Source organism: Loxodonta africana, chromosome 27, assembly GCF_030014295.1.
Source record: "Loxodonta africana isolate mLoxAfr1 chromosome 27, mLoxAfr1.hap2, whole genome shotgun sequence".
NCBI classification, from domain to species: Eukaryota; Metazoa; Chordata; class Mammalia; order Proboscidea; family Elephantidae; genus Loxodonta; species Loxodonta africana.
This window is the reverse complement of record NC_087368.1, coordinates 11,415,895-11,438,428: the sequence shown is the minus strand read 5'-3', so window position 1 is coordinate 11,438,428 and position 22,534 is coordinate 11,415,895. Positions and strand designations below refer to the sequence as shown.

The window sequence follows — 22,534 nt, the reverse complement described above, 5'->3', positions numbered from 1 at the left end:
CATGGCTTGGGTCAGACGCACCTTAGTCTTCAAGGTGACATCTCCGCTTTTCAAAACTTTAAAGAGGTCCTTTGCAGCAGATTTACCTAATGCAATGCGTCTTTTGATTTCTTGACTGCTGCTTCCATGGCTGTTGATTGTGGATCCAAGTAAAATGGAAACTTCTTAGACATAATCAAACACCTCATGGGACTGAGTTTTCAGGCCTGAAGGCTAAGGACCATAGTCTCAGGGGACATCTGGGTCAATTGGCATAACATAGTTCATAAAGATAATATTCTACACCCTAGTTTGGTGAGTAGTGCCTGGGGTCTTAAAGCTTGTGAGTGGCCATCTAAGATGGTCTCTTCTCGTCTGGAGCAAAGGATTGCGAAGAAAACCAAAGACTCAAGGAAGCAATTAGTCCAAAGGACTAACGGCCCAAATGAGCCACACAGCCTCCTCTGGCCTTAGACCAGAACTAGATGGTGCTCGGCTACCACTACCAACCGCTCTGAGCAGGAACACAACAGAAGATCCTGGTTAGAAAGGGAGAAAAATGGGGAACAAAAATCCAATTTATAAAAAGACCAGACTTAGTTGTCTGATAGAGACTGGAGGACTCACCAAGACTGTAGCCCTGAGACACCCTTCTAACATGGAACTGTGGCCGCTGCTGGAAGCGACCTTTTAGCCAAATGATAGACTGGCCTAGAAAATTAACAATAACATCCATGAGGAATGTACTCCTTGAAACTATAAACTATACAAGACCAAAAGGGCAACATTTGCCCAAAAGCAAAGACAAGAAGGCAGAGAGGGACAGGAGAACCCAGTGAATGGAAACGGGGCACCTAGGGTGAAAACGGGGAGAGCGCTGACGTGGTGTGGGGCCTGCAGCCAATTTCCACGGAACACTTTGTGCATGAATTATAGAATGGGAAACTAACTTCTTGTATAAACTTTCACCTAAAGCACAATAAAATGTTAAAAAAAAAAAAAAAGCTGTATCAGTATAGTCATAAAAGCAATAAGAGTCAATTGTTTAAGAAATAAAATAACTGACAGAGCTAAAGCAAGAAAAACGATTAAATTATAACAGATGCATCACAGTGTAGCTACTTGTGCAAACAGCTGTCATCTTGCATGGATTATTGGCTGAGTAGATATTCAATATCAGCACTTGGCACATCTTGTCATCTCATTGACTTTGTTAACAATCCATTGGAGGCAGAGAGAAGTAGACATTTGAATAACCTGGGTTTGGTTTGGTTTGTTCCCCCACTTTCCGCCAAGCAGAGGATGGGCAAGACTCAGGAGGCTGAGGTGAAGGGAAGTGGCCGAGACTTGGAACATTTCAAACTTGTTTAGATATTCTAATCTGGCTTTTGATTTCCTTTTGGGTAACATATCGGCTCATTTGTAAAGAGGGCAAGGTGAGTCTTGTTGCTTTTCCCACTGCTTCTGAACTGCTTCCCCTTCTGTCTCTTCTTTTCTGCCTCTCAAATACACACACCTTGGGTTGTATGTGGTTGTCCACAGTTTCTGACCCCAGCAGGCCTGCCCTTCACTCTAAAAAGTGTCTTCTTTATCCCCAGCATCATTTCTTCTGGGCCCCAGTAACACACAGGTGATGAGCTGACTTAATTCATTCTAAAGTGTGAATAATACCAAATTCGCCCAAGATATTTTGGCTAATCCTGGTTCCCAGACCGCTCTGGGAGATACTTTTTGAGCAAGGTTAATTTTAGGTATTCTCTGCCTGACACAACCCATGTAACTCACTTCTACTTAGTTTCTCAGGAGTAAACACACAGATACCCATTAGCTATGCGTTGTCAGTTCTCCCCTCTCTTACCTTTCCAAGCAGCGTCATGCTTACTTGAGACTCAGTAAAATGCATTACCATTACTCAAAGAGAACGTGGAGTGTTGGGGAAAACTCCAAGTATTTGAAGCCATAAATCGCACATCAATAAATATGCAGGCATTCCATGCATACTGGGGACAGTGCACCGTAGAGCTAGAACCCATAACTCAGGAGATGTCCCCCTGCTCCTCCATGCTCCTCCATGCCTCTGCTACAGCATTTAAATGTCCAAATAAGCACTGAGCCGTTGGAGAAGGGTTGGGGACCGAAGGCGGGGTGGGAAATTGAAGCTTTCTTCAGCAATTTTTTAAGATTGACTGAGTTTGCCAAAGTGTGTGTGTGTGTGTGTGTGTGTGTGTGTGTGTGTGGCGGGAATAAGCTTGTCCATTGCATAAAAAAATGATTATTCTTAGCTACAAGATATGAGATTCCAGGTTTTCGGGATTCAGCTTGTGCCTAGATTATTGAATTTATTGAATGTTTCCTTAGGGAACCCTTTTTATGGCAGAACAGATTTTTATTGAGTTACAGGACAGGATAGTCTCACCTCACAGTATTCCGTGATAATGCAGAAATTATCTTGCTCCACAAAGCTCGCATGGAACTTCACAATGGCTGGGTGATGCAGCCTGGAGAGGAGCTGAGCCTCCAAATTGGCCTGCACAGTCTCGTTTGGATTGAGGTCTCCAACAGAGATTTCCTTCAGTACCTTTCTGCAGCCAAAAATAATAATAATTAAAAAAAATACATTTAGAGCCAGAAAGCACATTTCACAGATCTGAACAAGTGATGCAGGGCCACCTAGTTAATGTGTAGGCCGTCACCTTCTCACAGGTCTGGAATTGCCTAATGTGGCACTACACCTCCTTTTGGTCCCTGGGCCTGCTCTCCTGCCCTGGTCAGTGATACAGCTTCCCAAGGCCTCTGGCCTCCACACTGTGTGCTCTGCAGCTTTGGTCAAAAGGGCAGTTGAAGCTAATCTCAAGCAACATTGCTGGGGTAGCACTTGCTCTTTCTAGAGGTTTCTATGTCTGTCTCCATGCTGTTTCTGCCTCTTTCTTTCTATGCATTCTGTCTCCTTCCGTTTTCTTCTGTTTCTCTTCTATTTCTACCTTGGCATCTCTTTCTCTGCGTGTGTGTGTGTGTGTATGCGTGTGTGTGTCTCCCCTTCCCCCCGTCTCTAGCTGTCTCTGTCACTCTGTCCATCTCTCTTACTCTTTGTATACCTCTGTATTTCCCCTCCCTGACTCACTCTCTCTGCCTGTGTGTATATACAAATATGTGTGTGTGTATGCGTGTGTGTATACATGCTGTTGTTGTTCAGTGCCATCGAGTCAGTTCCAACTCATAGCAACCCTCTGCACAACAGAATGAAACACTGCCCAGTCCTGCACCATCCTCACAATCATTGCCATGCTTGAGCCCATTGTTGCAGGCACTGTGTCAATCCATCTCATTGAGGGCCTACCTCTTTTTCAATGACTCTTAACTTTACCAAGCATGATGTCCTTCTCCATGGACTGATCCCTCCTGATAACATGTCCAAAGTGCGTGAGACAAAGTCTCACTCGCTTCCAAGAAGCATGCTGGCTATATTTCTTCCAAGACATACTTGTTTGTTCTTCTGGCAGTCCACTGTATATTCAATATTCTTTGCCAACACCATAGTGCAAAGGCATCAATTCTTCTTTGGTCTTCCTTATTCACTGTCCACCATTTGAATGCATATGAGACAACTGAAAATATCATGGCTTGGGTCAGGTGCACCTTAGTCCTCAAAGTGACATCTCTGCTTTTCAACACTTTAAAGAGGTCCTTTGCAGCAAATCTGCCCAATGCAACACATCGTTTGATTTCTTGACCTGCTTCCATGGACACTGACTGGATGCAAGTAAAACGAAATCCTCAACAACTTCCATCTTTTTTCTGTTTATCATTATGTTGCTCATCGGTCCAGTTGTGAGGATTTCTGTTTTCTTTATGTTGAGGTGTAATCCATACTGAAGGCTGTATGTAGTCTTTGATCTTCATCAGTAAGTGCTTCAAGTCCTCTTCACTGTCAGCAAGCAAGGTTGTGTCATCTGCATATCACAGGTTGTTAATGAGTCTTCCCCCAATTCTGATGCTAGATTCTTCTTCAGATAGTTCAGCGCCTCAGATTATTTGCTTAGCATACGGACTGAATAAGTATGGTGACACGATACAACCCTGACGCACACCTTTACTTAGACTACACAGTTTCCCCTTGTTCTGTTCAAACAACTGCCTCTACGTCTAAGTGCAGGCCCCACATGAGCACAATTAAGTGTTCTGGAATTCCCATTCTTCTCAATGTTATCCATAATTTGTTATGATCCACATGGTCGAATGCCTTTGCATAGTCAATAAAATTCAGGTAAACATCTTTCTGGTATTCTCTGCTTTTAGCCAAGATCTATCTAATATCAGCAATGATATCCCTGGTTTCACGTCCTCTTCTGAATCTAGCTTGAATTTCTGGCAGTTCCCTCTTGATATACTGCTGCAGCCATTTTTTAATTATCTTTAGCAATATTTTACTTGCACGTGTTCAATAATTTCCACATTCTGTTGGCTCACCTCTCTTTGGAATGGGCACAAATATGGATCATTTCCAGTTGGTTGGCCAGGTAGCTGTCTTCCAAATTTCTTAGCATTGACAAGTGTGCACCTCAAGTACTGCATCCATTTGTTGAAACATCTCAATTGGTAATCTGTCAATTCCTGGAGCCTTGTTTTTCGCCAATGCCCTCAGCACAGCTTGGACTTCTTGTTCTGTCTCTCAGCTCTAAAATTTTTGAAATCAACTTAATAGGACCAATGTCTATTTAATTTCCTTCTCAAATTATCCTTTCCATATCATATTTTATTGCTCACAGTATTTAAGGGAAGAACAAATTTAACTGAAAAAGCTGATAGAGGTATTTAGGATCACTGGCATGTATAAAGGGAACAGTATCTCATTAAGTCTCTAAATCATTAATTTAAAAATCGGGATAACTGAATGAAGAGTGGACCAAAACATATCCTTTCCCATCTAAGGAAAAAAAAAAAGAAAGTCTGAAGAACAAACCAATTATAGTACCATGGTCTAAACTAGATTGCTGGGGAAAAGCACTTTAGTACATCAATTATATGTGCAGAAAGGCTCTGCTGATTATAAGTGAGCTTCGGCTGCTCATTAAGATAAGTTCTGTAGGACGTGTGCTAGAAAACACTTCAGGAAAATCCTCTTTAGGAGATAGTACCTATGCATATTAATGAAAATGTATTTACGGCAGAAACTGTCTTAATTAAAGTCCCCTTAACCAATTCATAGCTTAACCAATGTTCTCCAGTTACTTTGTAGAAGATCTTATGGATACCCTTGCCACATGGAATGCCTGTGGCTGGTAGGCCCTCTCTGGCACACCCATGAATTCTGCCCTTCTAGTTCAGATGTTTGCTTGCTTACCTGAGACGTTGTGTTTATCCCCAAACCTGCTTATGCCGGTTGTACTCACTATGTTAAATATGTGATTTAAGTATGATGTAAACTGATGAAGAACAAGTGTGAGAGGGTTATCTTTGCTAGGAAAACTAAGTTGGATGCTTACCAAAAAAAAAAAAAAAACTTGAAAATGAATGGCAAGTTGCAAAAAAAAAAAAAAAAGTAGCTCTCAAATAAGTAATTGGCAAGACAACTCCAAAAGGCTGATTAAAGATGTAAAAATCCAGTATTCTGGGTTCAGATGGCTAAATTTTCATTCCAGGTAAACCTGGAAATCTTAGTCAATATATTAAGGGTATAGCTCATGCAAAAATAAAAAGGAAGAAGAAGGGAACTGCCCACCAAAAGACATTAGATGTTGGCTGTGTAATTACATGTTGTAAGTTGATGTAACTGGTCTTCCTTGTACGTGGATAGATATTATCCTATCACTGACAGGGTTGTACTTCAGGATAGATCATGAAATGCTATTTTTGATGATAAATGCAATGCCATTCCTCTTCAACCTGTCATTCCTGGCATAGTAGACCACATGATTGTCCAGTTCCAATCACCCCATATGCATGTGAAAGCTGGACAACGAATAAGGAAGACTGAAGAAGAATTGACACCTTTGAATTATGGTGTTGGTGAAGAATATTGAATACACCATGGACTGTCAAAAGAATGAACAAATCTGTCTTGGAAGAAGTACAACCAGAATGTTCCTTACAAGCAAGGATGGTGAGACTTTCTCTCACATACTTTGGACGTGTTATCAGAAGGGATCAGTCTCTGGAGAAGGATATCATGCTTGGCAAAGGAGAGGGTCAGTGAAAAAGACACAGACTCTCAACAAGGTGGACTGACAGAGGCTGCAACAAAGGGCTCAAGCATAACGATGATTGTGAGGATGACGCAGGACTGGGCAGAGTTTCATTCTGTTGTACACAGGGTTACTCTGAGTCGGAACCGACTTGATGGAACCTAACAATAACGACAAATTGATGTAAATGTTTAGTTACGTCATGCCATTTCCTCTATGTAACCAACTACCAGTTCCAATCACACTGGAGAGCAGGGCTCCTACTATTTTTAAAAATGTGATACTATAAACTTTTCATTGATTCAAACAACCCTTTCCCTCCAGCTGTTTTACTGTGGTGGTGGTTGTTGTGAGGTACCATCGAGTTGGTTCCAACTCATAAGGACCCCATGTACAACAGAAGGAAACACTGCCCAGTCGTGCGCCATCCTCACAATCATTACGCTTGAGCTCAATTATTGCATCCACTGTGTCAGTCCATCTCATTGAGGGTCTTCCTTTTTTTCACAGACCCTCTACTTTACCAAGCATGATGTCCTTCTCCAGGGACTAATCCCTCCTGATAACATGTCAAAGTATGTGAGACATAGTCTCACCATCCTTGCTTCTAAGCAGCATTCTGGTTGTACTTCTTCCAAGACACATTTGTTGTTCTTCTGGCAGTCCATGGTATAGTCAATATTCTTTGCCAACACCACAATTCGAAGGCATCAATTCTTCTCCAGTCTTCCTTATTCACTGTCCAGCTTTCCCATGCATATGAGGTGAGTGATTTAAAACACCATGGCGGGTCAGGTGCCCCTTAGTCTTCAAGGTGACATCTTTGCTTTTCAACACTTTAAACAGGTCTTTTACAGCAGATTTGCCCAATGCAATGAGACATTTGATTTTTTTTTATTGTGCTTTAAGTGAAAATTTACAAATCAAGTTGGACTCTCAAACAAAAATTTATAAACACCTTGCTATATATTCCTAATTGCTCTCCCTCAAATGAGACAGCACACTCCTTCCCTCCACACTCTCTTTTCATGTCCACTCGGCCAGCTTATGACCCCCTCTACCCTCTCATCTCCCCTTCAGACAGGAGATGCCAACATAGTCTCATGTGTCTACTTGATCCAAAAAGCTCACTTTTTACAAGTATCACTGTCTATCCCATAGTCCAGTCCAATCCCTGTCTGAACAGTTGGCTTTGGGTATGGTTCCTGTCTTAGGCTAACAGAAGGTCTGGGGACCATGACCTCCAGGGTCCTTCTAGTCTCAGTCAGACCATTAAGTCTGGTCTTTTTATGAGAATTTGGGGTCTGCATCCCACTGCTCTCCTGCTCCTTCAGGGGTTCTCTGTTGTATTCCCTGTGAGAACAGTCATCGGTTGTAGCCAGCACCATCCAGTTCTTCTGGTTTCAGGCTAACGTAGTCTCTCCTTTATGTGACCCTTTCTGCCTCTTGGGCTCATAATTACCTTGTGTCTTTGGTGTTCTTCTTTCTCCTTTGCTCCAGGTGGGTTGAGACCAATTGATGCATCTTAGATGGCTGCTTGCTAGCATTTAAGACCCCAGACACCACTCTCCAAAGTGGGATGCAGAATGTTTTCTTAATAGATTTTATTATGCCAATTGACTTAGAGAGACATTTGATTTCTTGACTGCTGCTTCCATGGGTATTGATCGTGGAGCCAAGTAAAACGAAATCCTTGACAACTTCAATCTTTTCTCTGTTTACCAGTCCAGTTGTGAGGACTTTTGTTTTCTTTATGTTGGGGTATAATTCATACTGAAGGCTGTGGTCTTTGATCTTCATCAGCTAGTGCTTCAAGTCCTCTTCATTTTCAGCAAGCAAGGTTGTGTCATCTGCGTAACGCAGGTTGTTAATGAGTCTTCCTGCAATCCTGATGCCCCATTCGTCTTCATATAGGCCAGCTTCTTGGATTATTTGCTCAGCATACAGACTGAATAGGTATGGTAAAAGGCTACAACCCTGACAAACACCTTTACTAACTTTAAACCATGCAGTATCCCCTTGTTCTGTTTGAACGGCTGCCTCTTGATCTAAGTACAGGTTCCTCATAAGCATAATTAAGTGTTCTGGGATTCCCATTCTTCTCAACTTTATCCACAATTTATGATTCACACAGTTGAATGTCTCTGCATAGTAAAAAAAAAAAAAAAAAAATGCAGGTAAACATCTTTCTGGTATTCTTTGCCTTTAGCCAGGATCCATCTGACATCAGCAATGATATCCCTAGTTCCACATCCTCTTCTGAATCCAGCTTAAATTTCTGGGAGCCCCCTGTCTATATATTGCTGTAGCCACTTTTGAATGATCTTCAGCAAAATTTTACTTGCATGTGATATTAATGATATTGTTCAATAACTTTCACATTTCGTTGGACCACCTTTCTTGGGCATAGCCATAAATAAGGATCTCTTCCAGCTGGTTGTTTGCAATGAAGAAATCGCTGGTCTTACAAAATTCTATCATGCGATCTTCAGTATGGATTCTATCACTAAAGCCATATTTTTCAACTACCGACCCTTCGTCTTTGTTTTCAACTTTTGCATTCCAATCACCAGTCATTATCAACGCATCCTGATTGCATGTTTGATCAATTTCGGACTGCAGAAGTTGGTAAAAACTTCAATTTCTTCACCTTTGGCCTTAGTGGTTGGTGTGCAAATTTGAATAATAGTTGTGTTAACTGGTCTTCCTTGTAGGCATACAGATATTATCCCGTCACTGACGGTGTTGTACTTCAGGATAGATCTTGAAATGTTCTTTTTGACGATGAATGCGATGCCATTTGTCTTCAAGTCGTCATTCCCGGTGTAGTAGACCATATGATTGTCTGATTCAAAATGGCCAATACCAGTTCATTTCAGCTAATGCCTAGGATATCAATATTTATGCATTCCATTTCATTTTTGATGATTTCCAGCTTTCCTAGATTCATACTTCGTACATTCCACGTTCTGATTATTAATGGATGTTTGCAGCTGTTTCTTCTCATTTCGAGTCGTGCCACATCAGCACATGAAGGTCCCAAAAGCTTGACTCCATCCACTTCATTAAGGTCAACTCTACTTTGAGGAGGTTGTCCTTCCCCCATCATATTTTGAGTGCCTTCCAACCTGGGGGCTCATCTTCTGGCACTATATCTGACAATGTCCCACCGCTATTCATAAGATTTTCACTGGCTAAAACTTTTCAGAAGTAGACTACCAGGTCCTTCTTCCTAGTCTTAGTCTGGAAGCTCAGCTGAAACCTGTCTACCATGGCTGACCTTGCTGGTATTTGAATATCGGTGGCACAGCTTCCAGCATCACAGCAACATGTAAGCATCCACACTATGACAAGCTGACAGATGTGTGGGGGTTTTACTGTGGTAGAAAAGTAATTTCCACAGGCAATACCGAGATAGTGCTTGTTTCCTCTTTCAAGTTCAGGGCCTAGAAGCTCTGAAATTGCTGTCAACACACTATTGTACAGTTTTCCCCCATTCCATTTCTCAGTGTGAGTCGATGGGGAAAAATTCATGTAAATTCTAAGTTAGACACTGCACTAAAAACTGAGATTCAGTTTTTCCCTTATTCCAAGTAGAAAAACTTAGAAAGCATAGTTAGCCTCCTCAGATGTTGGGTAAGTAGCATCTGGCTTTTTTTTTTTTTTTCCTTCCTCCCTCTCTAATCAATAAAAGCTATGTTAACTGTTCTCAAAAATCTTACAAGGAAAAAACTTGGGTCCGATAACATTTTATTTTAAATTTTCCTCTCGGTCGTCCCATTGTGAATTCATCCCACCCCCAAAAGACAAGCAAGAGCAGGCTACTTCTACAAAGAGCAGATCAATGGGATTATAAAGAACAGCCAGGAACCTGGCGCTTCATGGGCACCAGGTGTGCTCTGCCATTTACAGGAGTCTTTGAACACGATGGTAATTTAGAAAACTGGAGCATTCACTTCCCTCCCTCTAACAGGTGCTTTCACATTGTTTTGATTTTGTTTTTTAACTCCTGAACAGCCTAATCAGCCCCTACTTGATAATGAAGCAGACTGTAGAGAAATGTTTGCTTCATAATATATCCTCTAGAAAGACTACACGAGATGAATTGACACAGTGGCTGCAACAATGGGCTCAAGCATAACAATGATTGTGAGGACGGAGCAGGACTGGGCAGTGTTTCATTCTGTGTTACATGGGGTCACCGTGTTGCAGAACCAACTCAACGGCACCTAACAACAACTACAGGGGAAGACTGTCCTATCAAGAATTTGACTTAAAAGTGACCTAAAGTCATTAGGAGTAGCATCTCTGACTGTTAGTATACAAAAAAAGGGCTCAAAATGACACACGCAGCTATGTTTTTCGATAATTTTGAAGATTATGAAGCAGCCGGCAAAGCTTAATAACATCTTCGTAGTGCTTTTTTGGTAATGTACTGTGCCCCAGCTAGCATGCAATTATAAGTCACGGTGGTTAAACATGACAATATAAAGCCTTCTACAAACTTGCAATATTCTCTTGATGTGGTAGAACAAATGCTATAAAAAGCTTTGAGATACTTACTTTCCCTTGCAAACGACTATTGTGCAACAGAGCCTGAGATTTTACATATAGTTACCTGAGCCCCATCTGGCAGCCTGATGATAAAGCATGACATCTCATTCGCCCACAGCTTTGCCAACGAAGGTAGGGCCATTAAGACAGGTGATATCTATTATAATCATCTCTCACTGACAAGAAGACATTCTATCTTCCTTGCCTGAAACTGTCACAGAACTGACAGAGGAAACCCTCATTGCATGTCACTTAGTAGGAGATCCCTATCAGCCAAAGACAGCCATGGAAACTCACCACATCAAGGACGACTTGTCACCTGCTCAGTGACTCGCAGCCTGTCACCCGCTCCTAAATAACATGCCAGATATTTACTTTATCAGAACCTCAACTGTTGGGGAGAAACTTTATGACAGCAGCCAAGCCAGGCATCCCTGCAGATGCACTAATTTTTCAAACTCTCTGCTCTCCTTCCTGAGCGCGTGCTTCTTTCTAGAATCAGTAGTGAACTGACAAAGTCGTTGAAGCATGACTTTGGAAGTTTGGGATGACGATGGCTAATTTCATTCCTTAAAATTGGTCCACCTTTCATACAAATGGGGCAGATGATATTTTTGAGACATTAACCGCAGGCTATTTTCCACCAAGCTTCTGTGTATTATACCTTTCGTATTTTCCCTTTTAGCCAGCACCTTCAGCTGCCTCAGGAATAAGATGACATCACAAACTACAGACAATACATGTCAAATTCCTGGTTTTTAAGTTTCCAAAGGAGAGACTGAGGCTAAAGATAAAATAAGTGGAGGAAGACTTATCAGTAAGTGAGCATTCCTCCTGCCCCCAGGTGAGAAAAAGATCTTCTAGATCAGGGGTAGGGGAGCGGGCTAGAGGCAAGCAAGAAAATTAGGTTCTGCTGAGCCCCTGAAAGCAGTTCATGCCCCCTTGGCCAGGTCTAAAGAGGGCATGTGGGGAAAGAGAGCGCTAAGATGTGCTCTCTTCCCAAATTAGGGCATACAAAACAGCAGGACCCCCACATTTTCTTATGTCCAGCAGGTGTAGGAGATGAAAAAAGGTCTTCAAGGGTCATGTAAACCAATGGGCCTGAGAGCGCCCTGGAATCTCCAGCATCCCGGTGAGACAAGGAGAGTAGCCACACCATCTCCGTGAGGGCAGGCAGCTGGTGGGATGGAATGGCTTCTCAGTTAGTCTAGAGATAGCTACAGTCCCTTCCCTTGTGATGTAACCATCAACATCCGTTCATTGCACACACATGTAGTAAGTGCCCACTGTGTGTCTATAGTGCAGCGGGCACTGGGGATTCATGGTCCCTGCCCTTGTGTCTTCTGGGGGAGATGGCTATTAAACAAGTGTGTATGAATGTGTATAACATGTGTGTTTGGGTTTTTTAAACTTCCAGTTGAGAAGAAGGCTACGAGGTTGAGGTAAATGATGTCAGAGGCCTTTCTGACTTAAGATTCTATGATTCTTTCGGCCTCGAGCATTGTGTTCAAGATCTATCTATATGGGACCAAAGTGACAACAGCAACTTGACAGATTAGATAGGAAACTTAGGGTGCTGACAGTTTTTGTTAACGGAGGAGGAACAACTCAGAAAAGGAGGCTGAGAGTGGTTGCACAACTCAAAGGATGTAATCAATGTCACTGAGTTATACATGTAGAAACTGTTTTGCTGTGTATGTTTTCAACAGCAACAAACTGAATACAATTTTTTTATAAAAGATGATATGCCTCTCTGATGTGATGTGGTCAGTGGTTCGCTGCACCCACTGAGGGCAAAGTCACAGGAAATAGATTTTAACTTCAGCTTGGACAACAGAGGAAACCCTGGTGGCGTAGTGGTTAAGTGCTACGGCTCTTAACAAAGAGGTCAGCAGTTCAAATCCGCCAGGCGCTCCTTGGAAACTCTATGAGGCAGTTCTACTCTGCCCTATAGGGTCGCTATGAGTCGGAATCGACTTAACGGCAGTGGGTTTGGTTTTGGTTTGGACAAGAGAGTAATTTTTTGTTTGTTGTTTAATTCAGTGTTCACGTGGTTAACAAAGGGAGACTATTAAACCTGCTTGGGAGTTTTAAGCTAGAGTTTTCATCAGTTTAGCAAGGCAGCAGTTATTTTAATTAATCCCCTTTTCTTAAGCGGTAAGTTCTCATTTTTTCTAGTTAATAAGAAAATAGTTCATTATAGCAAATTTGAAAACATGAAAGCATGAGGAAATCATACCCAAAATCCACCGTAAAGATAATTACGATTAACATTTTTGTGTTGCCTTCCAGGATTTTTGCAGTAGATCCCAAACATTTTACACGATATTCTCACTGCTGTTCTCATGAGACATCGCTGCAGCAGACACCTGTCACCTTGGCTGCCCAGCATCTTGAACAGCTTCTCTGCATGGTCATAGACCTGGGTGCTGTGAATCCTGCCTTCCCCAATAGACAAAAACCAACAAACCTCGTATCTCCCAGCCTCCCTTGAGCTGGGGTACAGGAGTGTGACCTAGGTTCTGCCAGACAGACGCACCCACTTGATACTTTGACTTGGGTGGGAGCTGCGTGAACTGACCGGGAGCTGGCGTCCAGGCTGATGCAGGCATTATCAGAAACAGCGTGGCCCTGGGGTCAGTGGCAGCAGGCCGCTTCAGTGTGGTGGTTCTGGCTGAGGTTCCTGGAAATGCTGCCTCCAGCCTGCTCCCAAAGCCCTCCCACTGAGGGTAGAGTTATCTGGGTTCCAGAACAAATCTTGCTTAAGCCTCTCACAGGGTGGACACTCTTATCTGTACCTGGGAGCCCTGATCAGTGCAATTATGCAACATATAAGCTCTTTCAGGTGTTAGCACAAATCACTATGAACATCGGGGGCAACGGGAAATAAACCTCCAAAGGGTTGACTCATTAGCCTTAGAAAAAAAAAAAAAAAATTTTTTTTTTTTCATCTTAAAACTTACTATCTTCTGAGGGACTTGAGGGCACAGTTATCCTTTCTCCATTTATAGACAGAAATATCATGCAAGTAGAAAACATACTGCTATAAATTCCATTCCCTTTAGTGTTACATATACTTTAAAAAGTAAAGAGACATGAAAAAACATAAGTGGAAAAGAGAGACGTTTATTTTTAAAAGATGCATATTGATTAAAAAAACAAAAAAGAAAAGCCAAAAACTAAAGGTGCTTGAAGGCACAGCTGAAAACAAAACAAGAACATAGGACAGGTTAGTGGAGAAACCACCATAAATGGACTTTTATTTCTGTTGTTTTGTCCTTCCCTCAGCAACTCAACAAACATATTTTTAATGTCCATGGTCAGAGCGAAGTACACAATTATTTTATGGGTCACCATCATCTGAGCCGCTTCTTGTTTTTAACAACTAAATCCCTGACCCTAGCTCATTTGGGGGCTGGAACTCTCAGGATCATCTTGTTCATTCCTCTCCACCCATGTTCACAAGCAAGAAGCTGAGTCTTTGGACACAGCAGGGGCTCAGATGCATCACCATGTAGTGCCAGCTGGCAAAATGCAAGCCCAAGTGCCCCTCCAGGGCCCATGGCAGACGTCAGCAAACAGCAGCACTCTCTTTCTGCCCAGCTTAGACTTCAGGCTCCCCAACACAAAGCCCCACGGGGCCACTACCAAATGCTTGAAGACAGGAATTCCAGAACTTGCGTTACTTCACCATCTTTTGCCTGCCTCCTGTATGTTAAATACCATGCCAGGTGCTGGGGATACAACAGATGAAAAAAAAGATAAAACTCCTGCATCTGAGAGAGCTCGGTCCCATTGGGAAGGTAGACAAGCCTAAAAACAGCTCAATAACTTTATGATAAATATTATAAGTACTGAGGGGAGGGGAGAAGAAAAGGCAAAACCTCTGGATTAGAGCCCACGGACATTCCCCAGGACGTTACGCACACGCAAACTACTTTATACCTGTTGCCCTTGATGGGACAGAGTAGAACTGCTCCATAGGGTTTCCAAAGAGTGGCTGGTGGATTCTAACTGCTGACCTTTTGGTTAGCAGCCTGAGCTCTTAACCACTGCACCACCAGGGCCCCCCCAAACCACTTTATAGTATGTTGAATAGTCTTTTTCCCAGGCAGATCCCAAGTAGCAAAAGAAAGAAATTTATCTTTCTTTACTATTTGCCCTAAATAAATCAATACTCACCCAGTAAATGAGTGTCTGTATTTGCATTACTTGAAGAGGCTATGAAAGTTTAAAAGCATGTGACTTTTTAAAAAGAAAACTACTTAAGAAAGACTACTTAAAAATTTCAGTATCTATATATCATTTCTTAAACACACACACACTAATCACAGTCAGCAGGCCTTTCTTCTGAGGCTCCTCTGGGTGGACGTGAACCTTCAGCCGTTCAGTTAGCAGCTGAGCACGTACACATTAAGCAACGCTGGATGAGACCTGTAAAATCCCCAGGCTTAGAAACCACTCCTTCACTTGTGCCTTCCTTCCTCCCTTACCTCCCGCCCTCCCTCCTCCCCACCCAGGCATCTATTCCTCATTTATATCAAAAAAGCACTTATGCTTTACATAAAAAGATTTTTAAAATAAACGTGAGGAACCCTTGCATTCGGCTCTGCTCTAGGGGACTTTCTTCATTTGGGTTCTCCAGAGAGTAAACTCTGAGATAAGGATTTGAGTAGAGGCAGTCAATTTGAGGAGCCCCTGGGCAGTGCAAACAGTTTATGCTCTTGGCTGCTCACCGAAAGGTTACAAGTTTGAGTCCACCCAGAGGAGCCTCAGAAGAAAGGCCTGGCCACCTACTTCTGAAAAATCAGCCACTGAAAACCCTACTGGGCACAGCTCTGCTCTGACGACCACGGGTTTGCCATGACTCAGCACTGCCTTCAAGGCCACTGGTCACTGGTTCACTGATCAGCAAATCCGGGAAGTGGGAAAGTGAGACAAGGAAAAGAAGGCAGCCCCTAAAGGGTATATTATCAGAATGGTTCCCACTGCGGGCGTCTGGAGCTTACTCCTGTAGAGGAGCTCCGGCAGCCGGTGCTGAGCATGTCCTCGGACCTCCCTCGCCTAACAGCAAGGAGTGAGGAGCCCGGATATTCACCCATCAACTCCCATCCCACACTGGTTATGGCTGCTCCCGGGGGTATTAATTCCCCTGATCTTCAGCCCTGTCCCATGCTCTGGGACAGCTGGCCCTAATGGCCAGAGAAAGCCCTTAGACAGATTTAAAGTGTTGGCAGAAGGAGCCCTAGTGGCACATTGGTTAAGAGCTTGGCTGCTAACCAAAAGGTCAGCAGTTTGAATTCACCAGCCACTTTTTTGAAACCCTATGGGGCAGTTCTACTCTGTCCTATAGGATTGCTACGAGTCAGAATTGACTCGATGGCAATGGGTTTATGGGTTTGGGCAGTTAGAGGGAGTCATCCAAAGTTAAAGGGTGGCCCAGAGCACAAGGAAATGTTAAGTGCCCGGGGGATACAGGTAGGCACCAAAACTATTTCCACTGGGACAAAAATTACAGAAATTTCCTCATTTTAATTCTGGTCTTTCATCTATACACCCAAACATGGCCAGGATACAGTAATTCTTAGACAAAGTAAAATAAACTGTCCTGAATACTGAATAATGAAACTACAAATCAACCTTTAGACTAGAGGTAAATTCTGTTTCATTTTTTTTTTTATGTTTTTTAAGACTTGTTTGGTTTACAAACATTTTAGCAGCATATAGAACCATTAGATAGAGATAATAAGCAAAGAATTAGTAACAAATGATAATACAGATAATAAACAAAGAATAAATAACAGTAGAATTATTTCAGAAATTTTTATTTGGCAAAGATCCTATTCCTGGCTCCTGCCTAGATTATATTTTCATCTGTGGTGACAACTTCCATGCAGTGTCTTAATGCTGGTACCATAACAAATTACACAAGTTGCCACTTATTTTTAAGAAACAGAACAGAGTAAACAGAAATTTCAAGAGTAGGAGGTTTGAAGACAAATATTGCCTGAATAAAAAATATCTAATAATCCTGTGAATTCAAAGACTTTTCCTGCTCGTATAAATAAGAAAAATAGAAATGGCTTGGGCACATGTCTCAAGGCTGGAAACGGTGGTGGTGCTCGTGGGAGAGGGTTCTCTGCAGAGAATCTCTGGTGCTGATCAAACAATAGGCTGGCTTCACAATGGACCACAACTAGCCCTTCTCTGGAGAAGGGAGAGCTCCTTGAGGTCACATGGGAAAAAAAGATAAAATGTCTACCTGTTCTGTTGTACAAAGTCCTTCTCCCAAGGCTTGACCATGGTGAATATCAATTAACTGGGGAGCTGCAAAAGCCGGCATTTGTTTTGGATAAGTTGGGTAAGCCTGTGTATTTGTACACTCACTACAAAAAAGCTATGTTCTCCCCATTCCTAAATCATAGCCTCTGTAAGGGGTGCTCAGATTGTCTCATGAAAGAGTTCCACTGAGAACGAAGTGCCCTTCCCCCTCCTTTTAACCAAAAAAAATGAGTGGGTTCCCTTCATGGAGGACAGCTTTCTGGAACTTCTTACTATAGATTCTAAAAGTTCTCTTTACAACTAGGGAAGCAGTAAGGGCAATTCTAATTCACCCCTCAAAACCAATTATGGCTCTGCCTCTCCCTTCTCCTGCTCCCCTGTACCTTGAAACAAGTGGTCAGAAAAAAAGAAGAAAAATTCTATTTTTCTTATTTATTCAAATGGGCAAAGTCATTCAATGTTGAGGCTTAATTATATGAAGAGACGTTGATGGCTGCCTACCCCACAATCATCCCCGTGTGCCCACCATCATATGCTTCCGGGGAGGAAGGGCCTCTCTTCAGCCTCTGGGGGTGAATTATAATTTGTCTAACTCTATCATGTAATCCTACTCTTCTTGCCAGTGACTGGTCTGGTCATGTAATATGATTCTGGCCTGTGAGATGTGAGAAGAAGTCTTGTGGGACTTTCTGGAAAAGATATTCCTCACTGATAAAACAAGAAACATGAAAAGAAACTCTTCTTTAATCTGCCTCTGCACGTTATCATCTGCATATGAATCCCTGAACCATGGCAGCCATCTTGGGACCACGAGGGAAGGCACCCAAAGATGATGAAACAACAGGCTGGACGATGGAGAAGGAAGAGAGAAGACAGTGAGGTCTCTTGTGGCTGACAATGCTGAGCTACTGAATTCCTTAACCCTGGAACTGCTCTCCTTCCCGGCTTCTTGTTAAGAAGATACCCAAATCAAACCAAACCCACTGCCATCGAATCGATTCTGACTCATAGCGACCCTACAGGGTTTCCAAGGCTATAAATCTCTATGGAAGCAGACTGCCACATCTTTTCTCCTGCGGAGCCACTGGTGGTTTTGAACCATTGACCTTTCGGTTAGCAGTCAATCACTTTAACCACTGTGCCACCAGGGCTCTTTGTTAGGGAGATAACTGTCTTATTCTTTAAGCTGTTTTTGATGACTACAGACATCCCAGTGGACACTGACACTCTGCTACAAGAAGAGGAAACTGTAAGAGATCAGAAGCCGAGGTGGAAAATGTAGATAAATAGTCTCCTTGTTTGCACATACTTAAGGTTGTGAAAACCCAAAAACTGAAGCTTGGTTTAGCTGTGCTGTACATAAAGCTCAGCCCAAAGGTATGCCCCTTGAGAACAGGGGCTATGCCTTTAGAAAGCACTTAATGAGTGTTTTAATTGAAATTGAAAAAGGTATTATAATTTGGCTCTTTTCTACTTGAACATAGTATGAATCTTTAAAAAGTCATGACAGTGAATTATTCAAAAATGAATCTACAGCAATAAAAAGATTTGGACAAACAACGAGAAGGTCTATGTTTTTAGTAAATCTGGAAGCTAGCACAACACGGTCTTTCTTTAAATAATTTGAAAACGTAATTTTAGTCATTAATTCAAAATTTCTATATATTAACACATTTTAGCAGTTACCAAAAAGCATCAACATTTAAAATAATTAAAATTTCACCATTGTTTCCTTCCTTCCCTTAGTTGCTAATACAAGAGTTATGATAGCAAACAGAAGGTAATTCAAAATGGGTTGCAAGGAGAAAAAGAGTGAAGTAAGGGGCCTGAATAATTCACCAATTGAAAGAATATATAAATAATAATAATAAAAAAAACTGAGATGGAAAAGACCAAGATAAAAGAATTCCTAAAATATTTGGTCTTCCCCCTGCCCTGCAAAACAAAACAAAACAAAAATATCTATATATAGATATATATATAAATACATTCATAAATAGTAATAAACACAGGTTTTTACAACTCTGGGAATAGAGAAAGGAGAAAAAATTATTAATATAAGGAATGGCTTTATTTTACATAGCCTGAAACCTCAAATTTAAAGAAATTAAGAATGAAGTTATTAGGTGTTAGAGACAAAAAAAAAAAAACTTGTCTTTTAATTTTTAGAAGAAGAAAGTAAAGCCAAGTTCCAAGAGCTATAAAAAACACATTGCCGTCAGGCCGACTCTGACTCATACCGACCCTGTAGGACAGAGTGGGCCTGCCCCACAGGGTTTCCAAGGTTGTGATCCTCACAGTAGGCTGCCGCATCTTTCTCCCATGGAGGGGCTCATGGGCTCCAACTGTTAGTCTTTTGGTTAGCAGCCGAGCACTTTAACCACTGCGCTACCACGGCTCCTCCAAGAACTATAAACCCATTGCTGCTGAGCTGATTCCAACTCAGAGCGATCCAAGAGCTACAAAAAAAAAAAAAAAACTGCCGTCAAGTTGATTCTGACTCATAGCGACCCTATAGGACAGAGTAGAACTGCCCCATAGAGTTTCCGAGGAGCACCTGGCAGATTCGAACTGCTGGCCTTTGGGTTAGCAGCCGTTGCACTTAACCACTACGTCACTAGGGTTTCCTCCAAGAGCTATAGGTAACATTTATCCATATTGAGACATTGTGAAAAGCTTTCATCTGAAAACCTTTGTGGCTGGACCTTTCTAGGGCCAAGGCAGGGGCCCCTTCTCTGTGCTCCCACTGCATTTCATGACATCTACTCACATTTTTGGTTTACACAGTGAGTTCCCTTACTGGACTGTACACACTTTAAAGGCCAAGATCACACTTAATTTACTATAGAATCCCTGGCACCCAGTAGTATCTGGTGTCTCTGAACTGAACCAAACTTGCATACGCCTCACCCTTCAAAATTCAGCTCACTCACCACAGTATTCTAGAAAAATGATGACACCCACTGCAATGACCTAATTTAGGAGAAGCACAAAGCTGCCCAGTTTTCCCATCCTTGCCTCCTTATTCAACTCCTCTCCTAATTTTGGGATGGATTTTATGTTTAGCATTTTCAAGCTAAACAAGACCTTCAGAGAGTGAATAATCAAAGCCCCTCAGCTTATTAAAGTCCTGAGAAGTAAATAATTTATCCAAGGTCATAGAGCAAGTTACAGAAGTGCCACCGTTTATCTCTTGGAAGGAGGAAACAGATCACCCACTCTACAGAAGAAGAGGCTTCGAACTTTAACCATTTTACCCTTTTTCATTTTAGTATAAAAATCTTCAGTCTCTAACAACCAAGAAAGTCTAAAACTTTTCCATTTTCCAAAGCATTTTCAAAGAACAAAACAATCCTGCCACCTCCTATAGTCCCCTCCTTTAGCATTAAGGAAAAGGGAAAAACAAAAACAAAAAATCTCTTCATAAGTGACTGGAATAATGGTCTTGTTCTTGATGAGGTACTAATGAGGCTATGTCTGTTTTTCATTAGTTATCACTTGAGAGTTAGGGGAAATCCAGCCAATAGTCAAGAGTTATTGCCCGTTACAGAGCCCAGGTTGGAGGTCTGGGGAGACCTACAGAGGAGAGAAACATTATTTCTCAGGATTCAACTTTCCTAGCAAAGTGGTAAAGCCCACGTTCTTAAGGTAGTGCCAGGTACCACACCCCTCCAGGTGTGATTCTGTGCGTCTTAGGGCCAGTTTTTTAATAAAATTCAATTGTGTAAAACTCGATTTGATTCGAAATTCTTAAACAATGGAAGAATATTAAGATGCCTTAAAAACAATAAACATTAACAATACACGACTCTATGCAACAAACCACTCAGTCTCCTATCACACTTTAAAAGGTACTGAGCTTAGAGAAAACAAAGATCGTTTATGTCCGCAAGGACATTAAGTAGCATGACAATGTCAGTAAGGATATGAAAGAATAATTTACCATAGATAACTGGGTTAGCTTTTGTTACGACTGTTATATGCTCCAAATTTACAATTAATGTTAGGTTAATATTCAAAATGCAATATTCTAATGCATAATTCACGTCAGGTTTTTTTTTTTTTAACATTACGGAAAAATACTAGAGTTGTAGATTTCAATGAGATAACCATGGGATGCAAAACCTACCATCAAATCAAGATGCAGGAACAAATCAAGCTTTAAGAAGTAATAAAAACTGATTGTCTTCATTTCCTTGACTACGAAAAACTGACAAATGATAAACTCTGTCTAAAGAAAAATTCAACTGTAAACCAGGCAGGAAGAAAGCTGATGCTCCAAAAAGAAAAAGAAAAAAATAATTTAGGGTTTCAGTGAAATCAAATCCCCTAATCCTATTTGTGGAAGCCCTGGTGGCATAGTGGTTAAGAGTTCGGCTACTAACCAGGAGGTCAGCAGTTCGAATCCACCAGGCACTCCTTGGGAACCCTCTGGGGCAATTCTACTCTGCCCCATAGGGTCACTATGAGTCAGAATCAACTTAATGGCAATGGGTTTAGTTTTAGTTTTTTAATCCTATTTATGGAGCCCAGTGGTACAGTGGTTAAAGAACTCAGCTGCTAGCCAAAAGGTCAGCAATTCCAATCCACAAGCTGTTCCCTGGAAACCCTATGGGGCAGTTCTACTCTGTCCTACAGGGTCACTATGAGAGCTAAAATCAACTGGAGGACAATGGGTTAATCCTATTTGTTAGAACCACAAAAAAAAATTCTGGAATCCTAGTTGTTAGAATTATAAAAACGTGATGTTTGAAGACCTCTCAAAAAGTTTGTCCTCAAGTTAGCATTAAGACAGCCAAAACAGCAAAAAGTTTGTAATTCTAAATTTCAGTCTGTTTGGTTATAGAAATTGCAATATATGGACTTGAGCTAAAACACGTCCCTTTAATCTAACTATGGCATAAAGCAGGAGGTTCCTACATTTAATATTAAGGTAGGAAGGGAGAAAAGCAAAACTCTCCGCTACACACTTCCATTAAGAGGATTTAAGCAACTGATTCTGAGTCTTACTATTTTTGCTGAGCTGTGCTTATACAGAAATAAAACTCTGTTTTTATGCACCTAAAAAGCCAGGGCTTCACCTACCCCCAGAGCCACAAATTACGAGAAAGGATCTGGTCTCCCTGAATGACAGCTTATGGATTTACTCATTGATTTGTAACACACAAAATAGTCCCTGTTGGCCATGAAGAGGATGAGACAGGGAAAGTTGTGGTTCGAGGCTGTCTCCGATTACACAAGGCTTCATTTTTCAAAGACGAGAGTTATGAGGAGAGCCTTGCTGAGTAAAATGCTCCAGATTGCTTAGCGCTTGCTACACCTCACAGAGATGGCTGGGGAGCATTTGTCCTGCCTGCCCAAGTGGCCCATAGGACCTGGCACAGGAGACCGCCACTTCAAGTCCTAACACTGAGCAAAAGCCAAACCAAACCCATTGCCTTAGAGTCGATTCTGACTCATAGCGACCCTAAAGGACAGAGCAGAACTGCTCTGGTGGATGCCAACATATGACCTTTTGGTTAGCAGCTGAGCTCTTC

At 41.8% G+C, this 22,534-nt stretch overlaps 1 protein-coding gene across 4 annotated transcripts in view; it reads right to left on the bottom strand.

Annotated features, from left to right (window-relative positions):
- NEK11 (NIMA related kinase 11) overlaps window positions 1-22,534 on the bottom strand; it is a 369,518-nt gene that overhangs the window by 306,123 nt on the left and 40,861 nt on the right. For all 4 annotated transcript variants that reach the window (XM_010600488.2, XM_023540043.1, XM_023540045.1 and 1 more), the window contains exon 2: window positions 2,396-2,561. In XM_010600488.2, the coding sequence (XP_010598790.1) occupies window positions 2,396-2,561 (166 nt within the window). The remainder of the gene's footprint in view (window positions 1-2,395; window positions 2,562-22,534) is intronic.